The sequence below is a fragment of the Scyliorhinus canicula genome, chromosome 16, assembly GCF_902713615.1.
Source record: "Scyliorhinus canicula chromosome 16, sScyCan1.1, whole genome shotgun sequence".
In the NCBI taxonomy this organism is placed as follows: Eukaryota; Metazoa; Chordata; class Chondrichthyes; order Carcharhiniformes; family Scyliorhinidae; genus Scyliorhinus; species Scyliorhinus canicula.
Genome location: NC_052161.1, coordinates 124,823,713 through 124,840,391, shown reverse-complemented (window position 1 = coordinate 124,840,391; position 16,679 = coordinate 124,823,713). Strand labels below are relative to the sequence as shown.

Below are 16,679 nucleotides of genomic sequence, written 5' to 3'. Positions count from 1 at the left end.
TAGACCCTGCGAGCCCAGGTTTCAGCAACTGTAATATAAGTAGGCCCAAGCCTATATGTGGTATCCAAAATCAGAAATGCAATCGGCCCCGAGGGTTTCGGATAAAGGATAATCGACCCGTATCTTGTCATCAGTAGGTTTAATACTCATTCTAGTTCATGGTGTTGCTGACTAACACACAGCTATTCCAGTCATTTCCAGTCATCAGGAGATTGGCCTTTAATTCCTGGAGCCTGGAAGATTGACAACTGAGTTACACCTCTCTCACTCCCACAAAATGAAGTCTGCAGTCCACCTACCATCACAGCCTGGTCCAGCTTCTCACAGCCTTGAATGTACGCAGTCTCAATGTCGATGCAGTGGGCTCGGCTCTCACTGAACAATGAGATAAAACAGTTACTATCAAAATGGAACAGCTCAAGGGAGACATCAACAACACCCTTAGTGTAAAGTTACTTCAAAATATATCCACTCCTCCTCCATTGTCACCAACTGGAAATGTTAACTCTTTCCCTCTCTGTGGATGCTACCTGGCCTGTTGTGTTTCTGGCATTTCCTGTTTTATTTCAGTTTTCCAGCCTCTGCAGTATTTTGTTTTTGTTCCTCACTGTCTCAGTGGAGAAAACCTTCAGCTAAGTGCAGCACTGAGCAGTCAGTCCATCCCTGAAGGTCCCCGGGTGTGCGTGATCCCGGGCACACACTGGGTCTGCTGATCTCTGGCGGTGTGCACAAGGGCTGGTCAGATCAGAGCAAATCGGGGGAAGGTGGCGGGAGGGGGGGGGGGGGCTACAGGTTCGGTACGGGGGTTCGATGGCTAGCTAAGGCCCAAAACCAAACTAAATAAACATGTTGAGGGGGGGGGGGCGGGCGCAGTTACCACTACGAAGATGCTTACCTGTAAATATGTATGTTAATTTTTGCGTGTTTGTTTGTTTTCTTTTTTTTGTTCTTTTTCTCTCCTAACAATTTGTAATTTGTTCAATATAAAATATGAAAACTGAATAAAAACATTTATAAAAAAAAAGATCAGAGCAAATCAGCCTGGGTTTCTTGCTCCAGATAGCTGTCCCTGCTGAAGAAATCTGGCTGATATTCCCCTCCCTATCCCAGGAGAACTGAAGTCTCTCCTACTCCCACCTTGTCTCAGATCAGAGAGGGAACATAGTCTGGGACCTTCCTGGTCAGATCCTCCTTTAAGCACCAGCAAATGAGGCAGGTTGGCTATTTCTGTGCGGTAAATTGTGTGTAATTCTGTGCAATATATTAGGTCCTGGCCTAGGAGTGCCTGACTCACACTTGCATGTCCCGAAAGCAGTTGATACAGAGCATGGACTTCTTCTCTGTGCAAAACATGATGTACGGTTCCTCGTGAAGAGCTACAGAGACAAAGAGCGGAATGTGAGAACATAAGAAATAGCAGCAAGGGTGACTCCTCGAGTCTGCTCGGCCACTCAATACGATCACAGCTAACCTTCTACCTCAAAACCATTTCCTTGCCCTATTCCCCTACACTGAGGCCCTTAGTGTCCAAAAATCTACTAATCTTATCCAGCTTCAGACAGTCACCAGGGAGAGAATGCGGTTGACGATTAGGGAACAGTTTGTGGTAAGGACCAAAGATAATCAGCAGGGTTTACCGCGAAACCTGCCACGAATAGGAGGCAGCCCGCCATTGGCTGGTGGTGGGATCTTCTGGCCCTGCCGCTGTCAATGGGGTTTCCCGTTAAATTTGCCCCTTGCTGCTGGGAAACCCGCGGTTGGGGTGGATCAGTGGCGGTACCAGAAGATCCCATTGGGGTAAACCACCAGAAAAATTCTGCACATCCGATACCAGATGCCGGACAGACAACTTTAGAGACTTTGAGAGAAGTGGTGGTGAGGTAGAGCTGGCGTCGTCAGCGTGCATTTGGAAACTGATGTTGTGTTTGCGGATGACCTCAGCAAAGGGAAGCACACGGATGAGAAACAGGGGGAGGCCAGGGATAGATTCTTGGGGGACACCAGATGTATCTGTGCAGGAAGGGGAACTGAAGCCATTGATGGCAAATCTCTGGCTACAGGTAAATAGATAAGAATGGAAATCAGTTGAGTCCAGACCCACCCAGCTGGACGATGACTTAACCAGGTGGATTTTTACAAGAACCCAACACCAGCATTTTATTTTCAACTTTTTAAACCAAAATTTAAACTATTTTTAATCCCTGTGCTCTGTATTATTAATCCATGACTTGTGGATAAAACAGCCATGACAGCACTGAACCCCCTCCCCCACTCCATTTTGATTTAATAGTCAGGGAACGGATTATCAATGAGTTTGCAGCTTTCTGAGATCGCGACTGGAGGTCCTTACGGCATTTCTTATGCAGTTCCTTGGTGCGTTTGGCGAGTGTTACAATCTCGTGCCGGGCAAACATTTTTGCTCTGTGCGTGTCGTCACGGCAGGAGCTACAGAGCGGCTGGTTACACGTGTTGCAGTAAAACATGGCATCTGCATCCTGCAAGGGGACCAAGCGACAACATAAAGACACTTCAAGTAGCTGATGACTCAATGACCTTTTTTACAAATATATTATCATGAGCAGTTTCAGCACACACCCTTCTCCAGTGCAGATGCAAAATTCTGGCTGGGCAAGGGACACTTTTTGGTAAGCTGACCTGAGGCACTGGATGCCTGCAGACTGTTCAACCAGCAGGTGGTGGCGTGGTGGTGGGGGCCCTAACCTGCTGTTAGTGCAGCATGTACACAGGGTCATCGAGTAATGATTGGGAGCTAAAATGCGGACAAATGCTTTTGCTTCACAACATGATCTTGGGCAGCACCATAGCACAGTGGTTAACACTGTTGCTTCACTCGGGGGCAGCACGGTGACACAGTGGGTTAGCCCTGCGGCCTCACGGCGCCGAGATCCCGGGTTCAATCCAGGCTCTGGGTCACTGTCCGTGTGGTGTTTGCGTGGGTTTCGCCCCCACATGCCAAAAGATGTGCAGGATCGGTGGATTGGCCACGCTAAATTGCCCCTTAATTGGAAAAAATGAATTGGGTACTCTAAATCAGGCATTGTCAAACTCGGGGGCGCGACCCGCAGGTGGGTCACGGGCGGGTGTCGGGAGGGTCGCGGAACTGTCCGTCATGGCGCTCCCGATCGCGCAAATCAGCTGCATGTGGCCTTCTAAACGGCCACAAACATGTAAAAAAAAATGCGGCCGCATTGCGCATGCATGCCATATCATCGGCAAACATGTGCAGAGCTCAATGATCGGGCACAAGTACGCAGTGCGGCCGCTTTTTTTTAAAAAACGGTCGCAGCTTTTTGTTTTACAAGTTCGGGGAGCTTTTATTCATTTTATTCATTTCATTTTTTTTCATTCACTTTTTTTTTACAAGTTCGGGTGGGGTTTATTTGTTAAAATGTTACCGGAAAAAAATGCAGAACTTTGGACAGATGGGGACTCCATACTTTCCGACACCGGAAGGCTTCACCTTCATCCAACAGGTTCCATTGGAGGAGCGTGTACGAGGGCCAAAGGGACCCAAAACCATTTCCTCCATTTTTGTCAGCAGCAAACAAGGCAAGAGAAAATGGTGGGTTGCGCAGGTCGGCCGGGGTGGGTCACGAAGGTCGGCCGGGTTGGGTCACGAAGGTTGGCCGGTTGTTAAAAATGGGTCCCCAGAAAAAAAGTTTGAAGAACACCGCTCTAAATTTTAAAAAGTACTGTTGATTCACAGCGCCAGAGACCCAGATTCAAATCCCGGCCTTTAATGTCACAAAACCCGACCTCGAGCATGTAGAAGGCATTAGGATAAGTGACCCAAATCTTGGTCAAAGGCATGGGTTTTAAGGAGCATCTTTAAAAAGAGAAGAGAGATTTTAGTTAAGGCTGAGAAAGGCTATCTCATCACAGACTGCATACGGGGTCTGCAGTAGTAGTTGAGACAAAGTTTAACTGAACCCAGTCTGTGTTGAATTAGCTGAAATTAACTGCACAGAGGTTGGGGGATGACCATTGGTCTCACCTCCGCTACATTGGTATCTATTGAATCTGGATGAAGAGACATTTGAATATGATGTAGTCCACAACTGAATAACGAAGGCTCAATGTCTCAGCCCACAAGTGGCTACTTAGGCAATGTGGCTGGTGCCCATGCAACTGGATCCCAGAAATAGATGGTCCCTTCAGGAGAAGAGGGAAGAAGTACCCAACCCTCTCCTTGCTCTTTACGCCCTCTCAAGTGGTTTCACGTGTCCATCCCCCTCACCTGTTTCTTGCACTCAAAGTCACAGTTTGCGCACTGAACAACCTCTTCATTGTCAGCTGAGCTGTCAACCAGGAACTTCAGCAGTCGATCTACTTTCGGGAGCCCACTGGTGCCCTTCACGATTGACAGGCGTCTGGAATGGAAACAGAGCCATTGCCTGGTGCAGAAAACAGGAGATATACCTGTGCAAAATGTGGGAACTATCCATAAGGGAAGCAGGTGAAGGCTGGGTAGAGGTAGCAGTGAGGAACAGGGAAGACTATGAATGATCATTGAATTGGGTTCAAGCTACATAGACAAGACCACCTTCAAATCATAGAATTTACAGTGCAGATGGAGGCCATTCGGCCCATTGAGTCTGCACCAGCCCTTGGAAAGAGTACCCTACATAAGTCCTCATCTCCACCCTGTCCGCGTAACCCAGAAACCCCACCTAACCTTTTGGACATTAAGGGGCAATTTAAAATAGCCAATCCAGGGCGGCATGTGGCGCAGTGGATAGCACTGGGACTGCGGCGCTGAGGACCCGGATTCGAATCCCGACCCTGGTCACAGTCCGTGTGGACTTTACACATTCTCCCCATGTCTGCGTGGGTTTCACCCCCACAACCCAAAGATGTGCAGGTTAGGTGGATTGGCCTCTTAATTGGAAAATAAAAATAATTGGGTATTCTAAATTTATTGAAAAAAAAATGGCCAATCCACCTAACCTGCACATGTTTGGACTGTGGGAGGAAACCGGAACACCCGGACGAAACCCTCGCAGACACGGGGAGAAAGTGCAAACTCCACACAGTCACCGAAGTCCCTGGAGCTGTGAGGCAGCAGTGCTAACCACTGTGCCACTGTACTTCCCAAATGAAAGGAGATGAATTATCTCCGGACACCATAAGACATAGGGGAGAAGTAGGCCATTCGGCCCATCGGGTCGGCTCCATCATTCAATGAGATCATGATTGATCTGATGTGATAGTCCTCAACTCCAATTTCCTGCCTTATTCCCCATATCTCTTGATTCCCTTACTGGTTGAAAATCTGTCTGTCTCAGGGCGGCACGGTGGTGCAGTGGTTAGCACTGCTGACTCATGGCGCCAAGGACCCGGGTTCGATCCCGGCCGCAGGTCACTGTCTGTGTGGAGTTTGCACATTCTCCCTGTGTCTGCAAGGGTCTCACCCCCACAACCCAACGATGTGCAGGGTAGGTGGATTGGTCATGCTAAATAGCCCCTTAATTTGGAAAAAAAATAAGTGGATACTCTAAATTAATAAAAAAAGAAAACCCATCTATGTCAACCTTGAACATACTTAACAACTCAATTTCTACAGTACTCTGCGGTGGAGAATTCCACGGAAACACATTCCCATTACGGCAACAATCTGCATTTATGCAGTGCTGTTAACATGGGAAATGTCCCAGTTGCTTCACAGAGACTCAGAGGAGAAATCTCCGGCGATGGAAAGAATTTGTATTTATAATCACATCTTTTGCAATCTCAATATATCGCAAAGCATTCACAGTTGATGAATCATAGAATCCCTATACTGCAGAAGGAGACCAATCGGCCCATCAAGTCTGCACCGACCCTCTGAAAGAACACCCTAATAGGCCCATTCTCCGGCCCTTATCACTGTAACCCCACCTAACCTGCACATCCCTGGACACTAAGGGGCAATTTATCATGGTTGAGAAAGTCCCCCCCCCCCCCCCTCAAGAAAAGATGCCCCACATCCAGCCGAATGAGTTCCTCCACAACGCCAGCAATCCTACTCGCTGCCTTACAACAACTCAACAGTCCGCAGAGCGGGCGTGGGACAGGCACGAATAAACTGGGGCTCTCACCTGTGGTCGTCAGCCTTATCCAGCCTCATGCCTGACCCTCCAAGTACTGAGTCATCCAGGTTATGTCTGGGCGCGCCCTCCTGCTCTGCTCTGCTCTCTACCGCACAGAGCTGGGCGGCTGAGTGCTGCTCAGGGGCTGGCTGCCGACTGGGGCAGGGGACACATTGTCCATCAGGCTGGGGGAGGGAAGCAGAGCAGCGGCTGAACAAGGCACCGATCTAGCCCCGGGGGGGGGGGGGGGGGGGAGGGGGGGTTCCTTTCAGGAGGAAGGGGCTCCAGCTCCCCTGACTGGTGGCCTCAGCTTTCTGACCTTGGTGACTACACCCACAGTCCGAGCTGCAACACTCATGGCTCGGCAGCGATTCATTCCACACCGCTTTTGGGAATTGACAAAAGAAACCCTTCAGTCCAAATGGCTGGACCGCCGACGTGTGTATTTGTTTTTGTCCCATGCGTTTAGATTGTTTTGCAATGTCAAATCTAAAATTAAAAAGCTGACTGACAGATCAGATCACCTTGTAAATGTCACACTGTGGGAGGGCGATCCAGCACATACAAACACCCTGGATAAAACAAACAAACACACTGGTTTCTGTTTTTATTTATGGGATGTTGGGGGACGGGGGTGATGAAAGGCACTGTGTTTTAATTGGTTAGTGCTACATTTAACTGTGCTGTGAAACTAGCAACCCCCCTTTGCTAGTTGTCCTGGGGGTGAGATGCCTGTGCTATCTGTCCCTGATGAAGCCGACTCGCCCCACATTCCCAGCCGTCTAAAAGTAGCCTGGCTCCTGTTATGCAGCTGTTTGACAATGTGAGCGATCTGGGGGGGGGGGGATGGGCCTTTATCTCCACCCCTCTCCTGTTTAATAATAATCATCTTTATTAGTGTCGCAAGTAGGCTTACATTAACACTGCAATGAAGTTACTGTGAAAACCCCCTAGTTGCCACATTCCGGCGCCTGTTCGGGGTACACAGAGGGAGAATTCAGAATGTCCAATTCACCTAACAAGCACGTCGTCCGGGACTTGTGGGAGGAAACCGGAGCACCCGGTGGAAACCCATGCAGACACGGGGAGAACGTGCAGACTCCGCACAGTGAGCCAAGCCGGGAATTGAACCTGGATCCTCGATGCTGTGAAGCAACAGTGCTAACCACTGTGCTACCTTGTCACCCACCAGGCCGTTTATCAGACATCCCCTCCTCTACCTCACTCCCCCTACACAGTGTGGACATACACACTGACCTGACCTCCCCATGAGAAACTCGGATAGTTTAAATTCCTCCCCCATCGGCATGTCAACATTAACCCTTACCAACTTTTACAGATGCACCATAGAAAGCATCCTATCTGGCTGCATCACAGCCTGGTATGGCAACTGCTCGGCCCAGGACCGCAAGAAACTTCAGAGAGTCGTGAACACCGCCCAGTCAATCACACAAACCTGCCTCCCATCCATGGACTCCATCTACACCTCCCGCTGCCTGGGGAAAGTGGGCAGCATAATCAAAGACCCCTCCCACCCGGCTTACTCTGTCTTCCAACTTCTTCCATTGGGCAGGAGATACAGAAGTCTGAGAACACGCACGAACAGACTCAAAAACAGCTTCTTCCCCACTGTTACCAGACTCCTAAATGACCCTCTTATGCACTGACCTCATTAACACTGCACCCCTGTATGCTTCATCCGATGCCTGTGCTTATGTAGTTACATTGTATACCTTGTGTTGCCCTATTATGTATTTTCTTTTATTCCCTTTTCTTCCCACGTACTTAATGATCTGTTGAGCTGCTCGCAGAAAAATACTTTTCACTGTACCTCGATACACGTGACAATAAACAAATCCAATCCAATCCTCCCCTCCATGGGTTAATATTGGACTGGTGGGTGGGGGGGGGGGGGGGGGTCCTGTTTGACCAATAAAGTTATAAATTATTTATTTTAAAATAAATTTAGAGTACCCAATTATATACATTTTTTCCAATTAAGGGGCAATTTAGCGTGGCTAATCTACCTAACCTGAACATCTTTGGGTTGTGGGGGTGAAACCCACGCAGACGTGGGGAGCATGTGCTAACTCCACACGGACAGTGACCCGGGGCCGGGATTTGAACCCGGGTCCTCAGCGCCATAGTCCCAGTGCTAACCACTGCAATGAAGTTATAATTGCCCCAGAGGGTCGATGGCAATTAGTTGCTAATGGGTCCTAAATCTTCCCATGCTGGATGCCTTACCCCCTCCCCCTCCTCGCCAGCTAGGATCACTGGATCAGGATGAGGAGTTGGTCAATTCCTCTTCATTCTTCCCTGGGCCGAGGGTGCCTGGATCGACTGTAGCTCCCACCCGCACCCCCACCTCCCATCTCCCCCCCAACCCTCATCTCACTGTTGGTGCAATTAGGGCAACTCTTATATTCCTGCTCTCTACAACTAACTGGGTCCCCGACCCAGGGATCCTCTGGAGCAGCAGTCTGGCCTCCCAATTAAAAGATCATGGAAGTCCTATTCTAGAGACTTGAGCACATAATCCAGGCTGTGCCCCAGTGCAGTACTGAGAGAGTGCTGCGTTGTCCAAAGTGCCACCTTTACAATGAGATGTTCTCCCAAGTGTCCTGGCCAATATTGATCTCTCACATTAAATAAATTATCTGATTATTATCACATTGCTGTTTGTGAAACCTGTCAAACTGACAGTGACTACATTTCAAAAGTACTTATTAGCTGAAAAGGGCTTTGCCATTCTACGGTTGTGAAAGGTGCTATATAAATGCAAGTGTTTCAGCGTCGCCTAAGAAAGAGTATTTGCCGTGTTTCCAGAGACGTACAAGTTGCATTTGAAATAGAACTGGTTGTGAATTGCGATTTAAATTTTTTTTTAAATTTAGAGTACCCAATTATTTTTTCCAATTAAGGGGCAATTTAAGCGTGGCCAATCCACCTACCCTGCATATCTTTGTGTTGTGGGGGTGAAACCCACGCAGGCACGGGGAGAATGTGCAAACTTCACACGGACAGTGACCCAGGGCCGGGATTCGAACCTGGGTCCTCAGTGCCGTAGGCAGCAATGCTAGCCACTGTGTCACCGTGCTGCCCGCGATTTAATTTTCAGGTTTCTTACCCACAGAGGGGGCAGGAGAGACGCCCGTCTGCAGCTCTGCCCCGCAGACAGGTGGCACAGAAGGTATGGTAGCAGTCCAGGAGGCAGGGGTGTTCATACTGCTCGTAGCAGAGATGGCAGACTAAGGGATGGCAGTTTGCATTGTCCAGATCGTGCAGGTTATCCAAGGGAGAGAATATTCCACCAGACATCAGCAACAGGGAATTACCAGGACCACTCACTGTCTCAAACATAAAAGACAGAAATAATCAATCACCTATCATAGAACATAGAACAGTACAGCACAGAACTGGCCCTTCGGCCCTCGATGTTGTGCCGAGCTTTGTCCGAAACCAAGATCAAGCTATCCCGCTTCCTATCATTCTGGTGTGCTCCATGTGCCTATCCAATAACCGCTTGAAAGTTCTTAAAGTGTCCGACTCCACTATCACAGCAGGAAGTCCATTCCACACTTTAACTACTCTCCGAGTAAAGAACCTACCTCGGACATCCTTCCTATATCTCCCACCCTGAACCTTATAGTTATGCCCCCTTGTAACAGCTACATCCACCGAGGAAATAGTCTCTGAACGTCCACGCTATCTATCCCCCACATCATCTTAGAAACCTCTATTAAGTCGCCTCTCATCCTCCTCCGCTCCAAAGAGAAAAGCCCTAGCTCCCTCAATCTTTCCTCATAAGACCTACCCTCCAAACCAGGCAGCATCCTGGTAAATCTCCTTTGCATCCTTTCCAATGCTTCCACATCCTTCCTATAGTGAGGTGACCAGAACTGCACACAATATTCCAAGTATGGTCTCACCAGGGTCATGTACTGTTGCAGCATAACCCCACGGCTCTTAAACTCAAGCCCCCTGTTAATAAACGCTAACACACTATAGGCCTTCTTCACGGCTCTATCCACTTGATCTCTCTGTTCCTCCACATTCCTCAGAACCCTGCCGTTGACAGCGTAATCTCCATTCAAATTTTTCCTACCAAAATGAATCGCCTCGCACTTATCAGGGTTAAACTCCATCTGCCATTTTTCGGCCCAGCTCTGCATTCTGTCAATGTCTCTTTGCAGCCTACAACAGCCCTCCACCTCATCCACTACTCCATCAATCTTGGTGTCATCAACAAATTTACTAACCGGCCTATAATTACCAGGGTCATTCCTATTCCCTTTCTTGAACAGAGGAACAAAATTCACCCTTCAGCCCCCTCCTCCAAGTCATTGATAAAAATCACAAATAGCAGAGGACCTAGCACTGATCCCTGTGGTACACCGCTGGTAACTGGTCTCCAGTCTGAAAATTTTCCATCCACCACCACCCTCTGTCTTCTATGTGATAGCCACTTACTTATCCAATTGGCCAAATTTCCCTCTATCCCACACCTCCTTACTTTCTTCATGAGCCGACAATGGGGAACCTTATCGAATGCCTTACTAAAATCCATGTATACGACATCAACTGCTCTACCTTCATCTATACACTTAGTTACCTCCTCAAAGAATTCAATCAAATTTGTGAGGCAAGATTTACCCTTCACAAATCCGTGTTGATTATCCCGGATTAAGCTGCATCTTTCCAAATGGTCATAAATCCTATTCTTCAGGACCGTTTCCATTAACTTACTGACCACCGAAGTAAGACTAACCGGCCTATAATTACCAGGGTCATTCCTATTCCCTTTCTTGAACAGAGGAACAAAATTTGCCACTCTCCAGTCCTCTGGCACAATCCCTGTGGACAGTGAGGACCCAAAGGTCAAAGCCAAAGGCTCTGCAATCTCATCCCTTGCCTCGCAAAGAATCCTAGGATATATCCCATCCGGCCCAGGGGACTTGTCGACCCTAAGGTTTTTCAAAATTGGTAATACATCCTCCCTCAGAACATCTACCTCCTCCAGCCTACCCGCCTGTATCACACTCTCATCCTCAAAAACATGGACCCTCTCCTTGGTGAACACTGAAGAAAAGTATTCATTCAACGCCTCCTATTTCTTCTGACTCCATGCACAAGTTCCCACTACTGTCCTGACCGGCCCTAACCTCACCCTGGTCATTCTTTTATTTCTCACATAAGAGTAAAAAGCCTTGGGGATTTCCTCTTTCCTCTTGACAAGACATTCAACCTTTTTTGTGAACCATGGTTCCCTCACACGGCCATTTCCTCCCTGCCTGACAGAGACATAGCTATCAAGGACATGCAATATTTGTTCCTTGAACAAGCTCCACTTTTCATTTGTGCCTTTCCCTGATTGTTTCTGTTCCCATCTTATGCTCCCTAATTCTTGCCTAATCGCATCATAATTACCCCTCTCCCAACTATAAACCTTGCTCTGCCATATGGCCCTATCCCTCTCCATTACAATAGTGAAAGACACCAAATTGTGGTCACTATCTCCAAAGTGCTCTCCCAAAACAAATCTAACACTTGGCCCGGTTCATTACCCAGTACCAAATCCAATGTGGCCCCACCTCTTGTCGGCCTATCCACATATTGTGTCAGGAAACCCTCCTGCACACATTGTACAAAAACTGCCCCATCTGAACTGTTTAACCTATAGAGGTTCCAATCAATATTTGGAAAGTTAAAGTCACCCATGACAACTACCCTGAGACCTCCACACCTATCCATAATCTGCTTTGCAATTTCTTCCTCCACATCTCTACTACTATTTGGGGGTCTATAGAAAACTCCTAACAACGTGACCGCTCTTTTCCTATTTCTAACTTCAGCCTATATTACCTCAGTAGGCAGATCCCCTTCCACCTGCCTTTCTGCAGCCGTTAAATTATCCTTGATTAACAATGCTACTCCTCCAACTCTTTTACCACCTTCCCTACTCTTACTGAAACATCTATACCCGGGAACTTCCAACAACCATTCCTGTCCCTGTTCTAACCATGTCTCCATAATGCCCACATTGTAGTCCCAAGTACCAATCCACGCTCCAAGTTCACCTACCTTATTCCGGATGCTCCTTGCATTAAAGTGGACACACTTCAACCCACCTTCCTGTCTGCCAGTACACGCCTGCGACCTTGATACCCTCCTCAGTACCTCACTACTCTCAACACTGGTTCTGGACTACAGCTTATTTTCCCATCCCCCTGACAAATTAGTTTAAACCCGCCCCTCCGAAGAGCCGTAGCAAATTTCCCTCCCTGGATATTGGTGCCCCTCTGGTTCAGGTGCAAACCGTCCTGTCTGTACAGGTCCCACCTTCCCCAGAATGTGCTCCAATTATTTGCGGAACTGAAACCCTCCCTCCTACACCATCCCTACAGCCACGTGTTTATCTGCACTCTCTCCCTGTTCCTCAACGCGCTAGCATGTGGCACCGGCAACAGACCAGAGATTTCGCTATACCCAACCCTGCTCTAGACCCCACTCTGTCTTACACCTGAACACATCCTACATCCATCCCCAATCCTCCCCTGTACCCAACCCTCCCCTATACCCATCCCTCCCCTATACCCATCCCCCCATACCCAACTATTCCGTACACTCAACCTTCCCCCTATTCAAGGGGAGATGGTGGCATAGTGGTATTGTAGTCATCCAGAGACCCAGGGTAATGCTCCGGGGACCCACGTTTGAATCCCGCCAAGGCAGACGGTGAAATTTGAATTCAATAAAAATCTGGAATTAAAAGTCTAAAGATGACCATGAAACCATTGTCGTAAAAGAAAAAACAGCTGGTTCACTAATGCTTTTTAGGGAAGGCAATCTGCCTTCCTTACCTTGTCTGGCTTACGTGTGACTCCGGATCCACCGCAATATGGGCCAGTGTGCATTTATTTTTTTTATTTTTTATATAAATTTAGAGTACCCAATTTTTTCCAATTAAGGGCCAATTTAGCGTGGTCAATCCACCTACCCTTGCGCATCTTTTGGGTTGTGGGGACGAAACCCACGCAAACACAGGGAGAATGTGCAAACTCCACACGGACAGTGACCCAGAGCCGGGATCGAACCTGGGACCTCAGCGCCGTGAGACTGCAATGCTACCACTGCGCCACCGTGCTGCCCCAGTGTGCATTTATATTCAAAACTAGTTTATCACCCATGGAGGTGTACAACGGGAGTTAAGATCAAGCATTGACTTCACATGAAATATGATTAGATTGGAGAAATTAGAGGACTGTAGATTTAGAGTACTATTCAACCACACTTGTATTACTGTGACTCTTCTACAGAGGCACTGGAGAAGGTGCAATAAAGATTCACTGGGATTATACCAGAACGGAGAGGATCTACTTATCAGGAATGACTGAGTGGACTGGGTCTTTTTCCTCTAAAAAAGAAAAGACAGGATTGATCTGATAGAAACCCAGAAAATTATTCAAGTGTTCAATAGGGTGGATGCCTATGGCCAATGGGCCATAAAAATAGGATAATCACTGATAAATTATATAAGAAATTTGGAAGAAACCTCTGCACTCGAGAGTTGTTACAATGTGGAACTTTCTGCCACAATTGTGATTGAGGGTAGATGGATTTAAGGGAAAGCTACATAAGCAAAAAGGATAGAGGATTAGAAGAGTATGCTGATAGGGTGAGATGAAGAGGGATGAGCTGAGGCTAGTGTGTGGAAAACACCAGCAGGGACTTGTTGGACTGAATGACCTGTTTCTCTGTTGTAAATTCAATATTATTCAGTCCCCATCTGAGATCATACATTCAGCCTCTGTTTTTATATTTTCATGATAATTATTTTAATAATGGGAATTGCCGATGCAAACTTCTGCTGTAATCACTCCTGCTCACAGTAGGGAAATTGCAGCACCTTCCTTGGTGGGTGCGTGCCATTACAGTGTGACTCTTTACCTAGGCATTTTCCATTATAAATATGGACATAAGAGTTTCTAATGGAAAAGGGCAATGGCATTTTTCACATATCTTGGGAATGTTACCTCTTTTGAAAATTGTGAATTATCGTTTAAAACCTATTTGCATTTTAAAGAATCAAATTAAAATCTAATTATTTCAGAGTGTAACGATAGTGAGCGTTTTGGTGACGCTACTTGCTACTTTCAGCTTATCATTCAATCCATTTCATAAATATCACTCAGAATATTTTTTTATCAATTATAATATTCTAAAAGACACCTGTCCATGCAGAAAAACTTATATTCAGCATGTAACCAGTCCAAAATCTTGTTTCATACCCAAATAAATATTTCACTTCTGTTGTAATTTTTGTAACATTCTAAAGATATACTTGTGAATCTTACTTTTCACAGCAATGTTTTTACTATATTGCAAGAAAACAGCAGGATCAATGAAAAAAATCGTCAAACAGACATGAACATCACAAACTGAAGATGCGTTTAGCAGTTCCGTCTCTACCTCACACCGCACAGAAGACCCTGTCACTGCACGCTGTGTAACAACACCAGACATTAAGCGATTTTAACAAGAGGAGCTGGAGATGTTATCTGGGACTCGGCTGCGTTCTCCTTACCTTGGTTCAGTCTCGCTGGCCTTGGGCTGGTATGAGAGAAATCTCTGAGCTCTTTTAGAAAACAGCTGCCCATTGACGTCAGGGACCCGTGAACTTATGTCCTTCACAGGGAGGCCCCTGTGTTATCAGAAGGAGGGGGACTGGGCTGGGAAGTGGCCTTTTGTTTTCTCCCTTGTGCATTTTACTTCAGCACACAAGGATGCGGCAGATATTATGGTAAATTTTTTTATCATTACTATTTTGTGGAGAAATTGTTCATTTTTATTTCACTTTATTCTCCTTCCCTCGAATTTCTTTCCTGCAACTTTAATCAAATTTCCATCCCTGTCACAGCACTAAAGAGACACTAATCAAAGCCACAAATTATATTCCATGTGACAATGTCCATAGTAAACTATCTGTTACCATCCTTCTTGATCTGTGTACAGCCTCTGAAACACTGACAACACGGTCCTCCTCTGATGCCTCTCCAACATCATCCAGCTGGGTGGGACTGCTCTTGGCTGTCTCCATTGTCAACCCAGTCATAGCCAGAGAATCTACTGCAATTACTTTTCTTCTTGCCTTGTATGGTTACCTCGAGTTCTGCAAGGATCTACCCTTATCCTCCATCCTATCTCTCAACTATATACTGGCCCTTTGCAACTTCCTCTAGGTCATTAAGTCAGGTTCCACATTTACACAGACAACGCCCGGCTTGACCTCATCATTACCTCTTTCAAGTGGTTAGCACTGCTGCCTGACAGCGCCACGGACCTGGGTTCAAATCCAGCCTCAGGTGATTGTCTGTGTGGAGTTTGCACTTTCTCCCCGTGTCTGCGTGGGTTTCCTCCCGGTGCTCCGGTTCCCTCCCACAATCCAAAGATTCACATATTAGGTGGATTGGCCATACTAAATTGCCCCCTTAGGGTGGTGTTACAGGAATAGGATGGGGGATTGGGCCTAGATACAGTGGTCTTTCAAAAGGTCGGTGCAGACTCGTTGGGCCGAATGGCCTCCTTCTGCACTGTAGAGATTCTATGATAACAGTCACCACTGTCTCTGTATTGTCAGACTGCTATCCAACATCCAGTGCTGGATAAGCCACTGATTCCATTCGAATTCCTAAACATGGTCTCAGGCGGAGCCAGACAGCCCACAGTCTTGCATAGAATTTACAGTGGAGAAGGAGGCCATTCGGCCCATCAAGTCTGCACCGGCTCCTGGAAAGAGCACCCTACCCAAGGTTAACACCTCCACCCTATCCCCATAACCCAGTAACCCCACCCAACACTAAGGGCAATTTTGGACACTAAGGGCAATTTATCATGGCCAATCCACCTATCCTGCACATCTTTGGACTGTGGGAGGAAATTGGAGCACCCGGAGGAAACCCACACACACATGGGGAGGAGGTGCAGACTCCGCACAGACAGTGACCCAAGCCAGAATCGAACCTGGGACCCTGGAGCTGTGAAGCGATTGTACTATCCACAATGCTACCGTGCTGCCATGTCATATTTTGTCATTTAAAAAAAAAATTTAGAGTACGCAATTCATTTTTTCCAATTAAGGGGCAAATTAGCGTGGCCAAGCCAATTCATCTGCCCTGCACATCTTTGGGTTGTGGGGGCGAAACCCATGCACACACGTGGAGAATGTGCAAACTCCACACGGACAGTGACCCAGAGCCGGCATCAAACCTGGGATCTCGGCGCCGTGCTAACCACTGCACCATTGGTGTCATATTTGATCCTGAGCTCAAGCTTCCAAATGCATATCCGCTCCATTAGAAGGACCGCCTACTTCCATCTCCGTAACATTGCCTTTGTGCACCCCTGCCTCAGCCCTAACACATTCTTTGATTTGTTACCTTTAGACTTGACCATTCAAATGGTCCTCTGGCAGGCCTCCCACCCTCTATAAACCTCAGCTCTATAAATCTCAGCCCTGCAGCTTACAGCTAAATTGCACTAAGTCCCTTTCACTTCTTATCTCGGATCTACTTTAGTTCCCAGTCCCCC

General features: G+C 47.3%; 2 protein-coding genes across 7 annotated transcripts in view; one reads left to right on the top strand and one right to left on the bottom strand.

The window, feature by feature from the left end:
• The window catches only part of LOC119950855 (60S ribosomal protein L22), a 91,959-nt gene that overhangs the window by 58,494 nt on the left and 16,786 nt on the right, over positions 1–16,679 (top strand). The gene's annotated exons all lie outside the window — the stretch shown is intronic.
• rnf207b (ring finger protein 207b) overlaps positions 1–16,679 on the bottom strand; it is a 59,202-nt gene that overhangs the window by 40,677 nt on the left and 1,846 nt on the right. For 2 of the 6 annotated variants that reach the window (XR_005457445.1, XM_038773706.1), the window contains exons 1-6: positions 14,677–14,754; positions 9,220–9,439; positions 4,259–4,391; positions 2,351–2,495; positions 1,295–1,376; positions 300–375 (exon numbers count right to left, since the gene is read on the bottom strand). Coding sequence is in view for 5 of the 6 variants with exons in the window: in XM_038773706.1 (XP_038629634.1) it covers positions 300–375; positions 1,295–1,376; positions 2,351–2,495; positions 4,259–4,391; positions 9,220–9,439; positions 14,677–14,749 (729 nt within the window). In the remaining variant the exon portion in view is untranslated. Of the gene's footprint in view, positions 1–299; positions 376–1,294; positions 1,377–2,350; positions 2,496–4,258; positions 4,392–6,098; positions 6,310–9,219; positions 9,440–14,561; positions 14,580–14,676; positions 14,755–16,679 lie in introns of those variants that run through there. The other 4 variants (XM_038773707.1, XM_038773709.1, XM_038773708.1 and 1 more) reach the window with 3 other exon arrangements.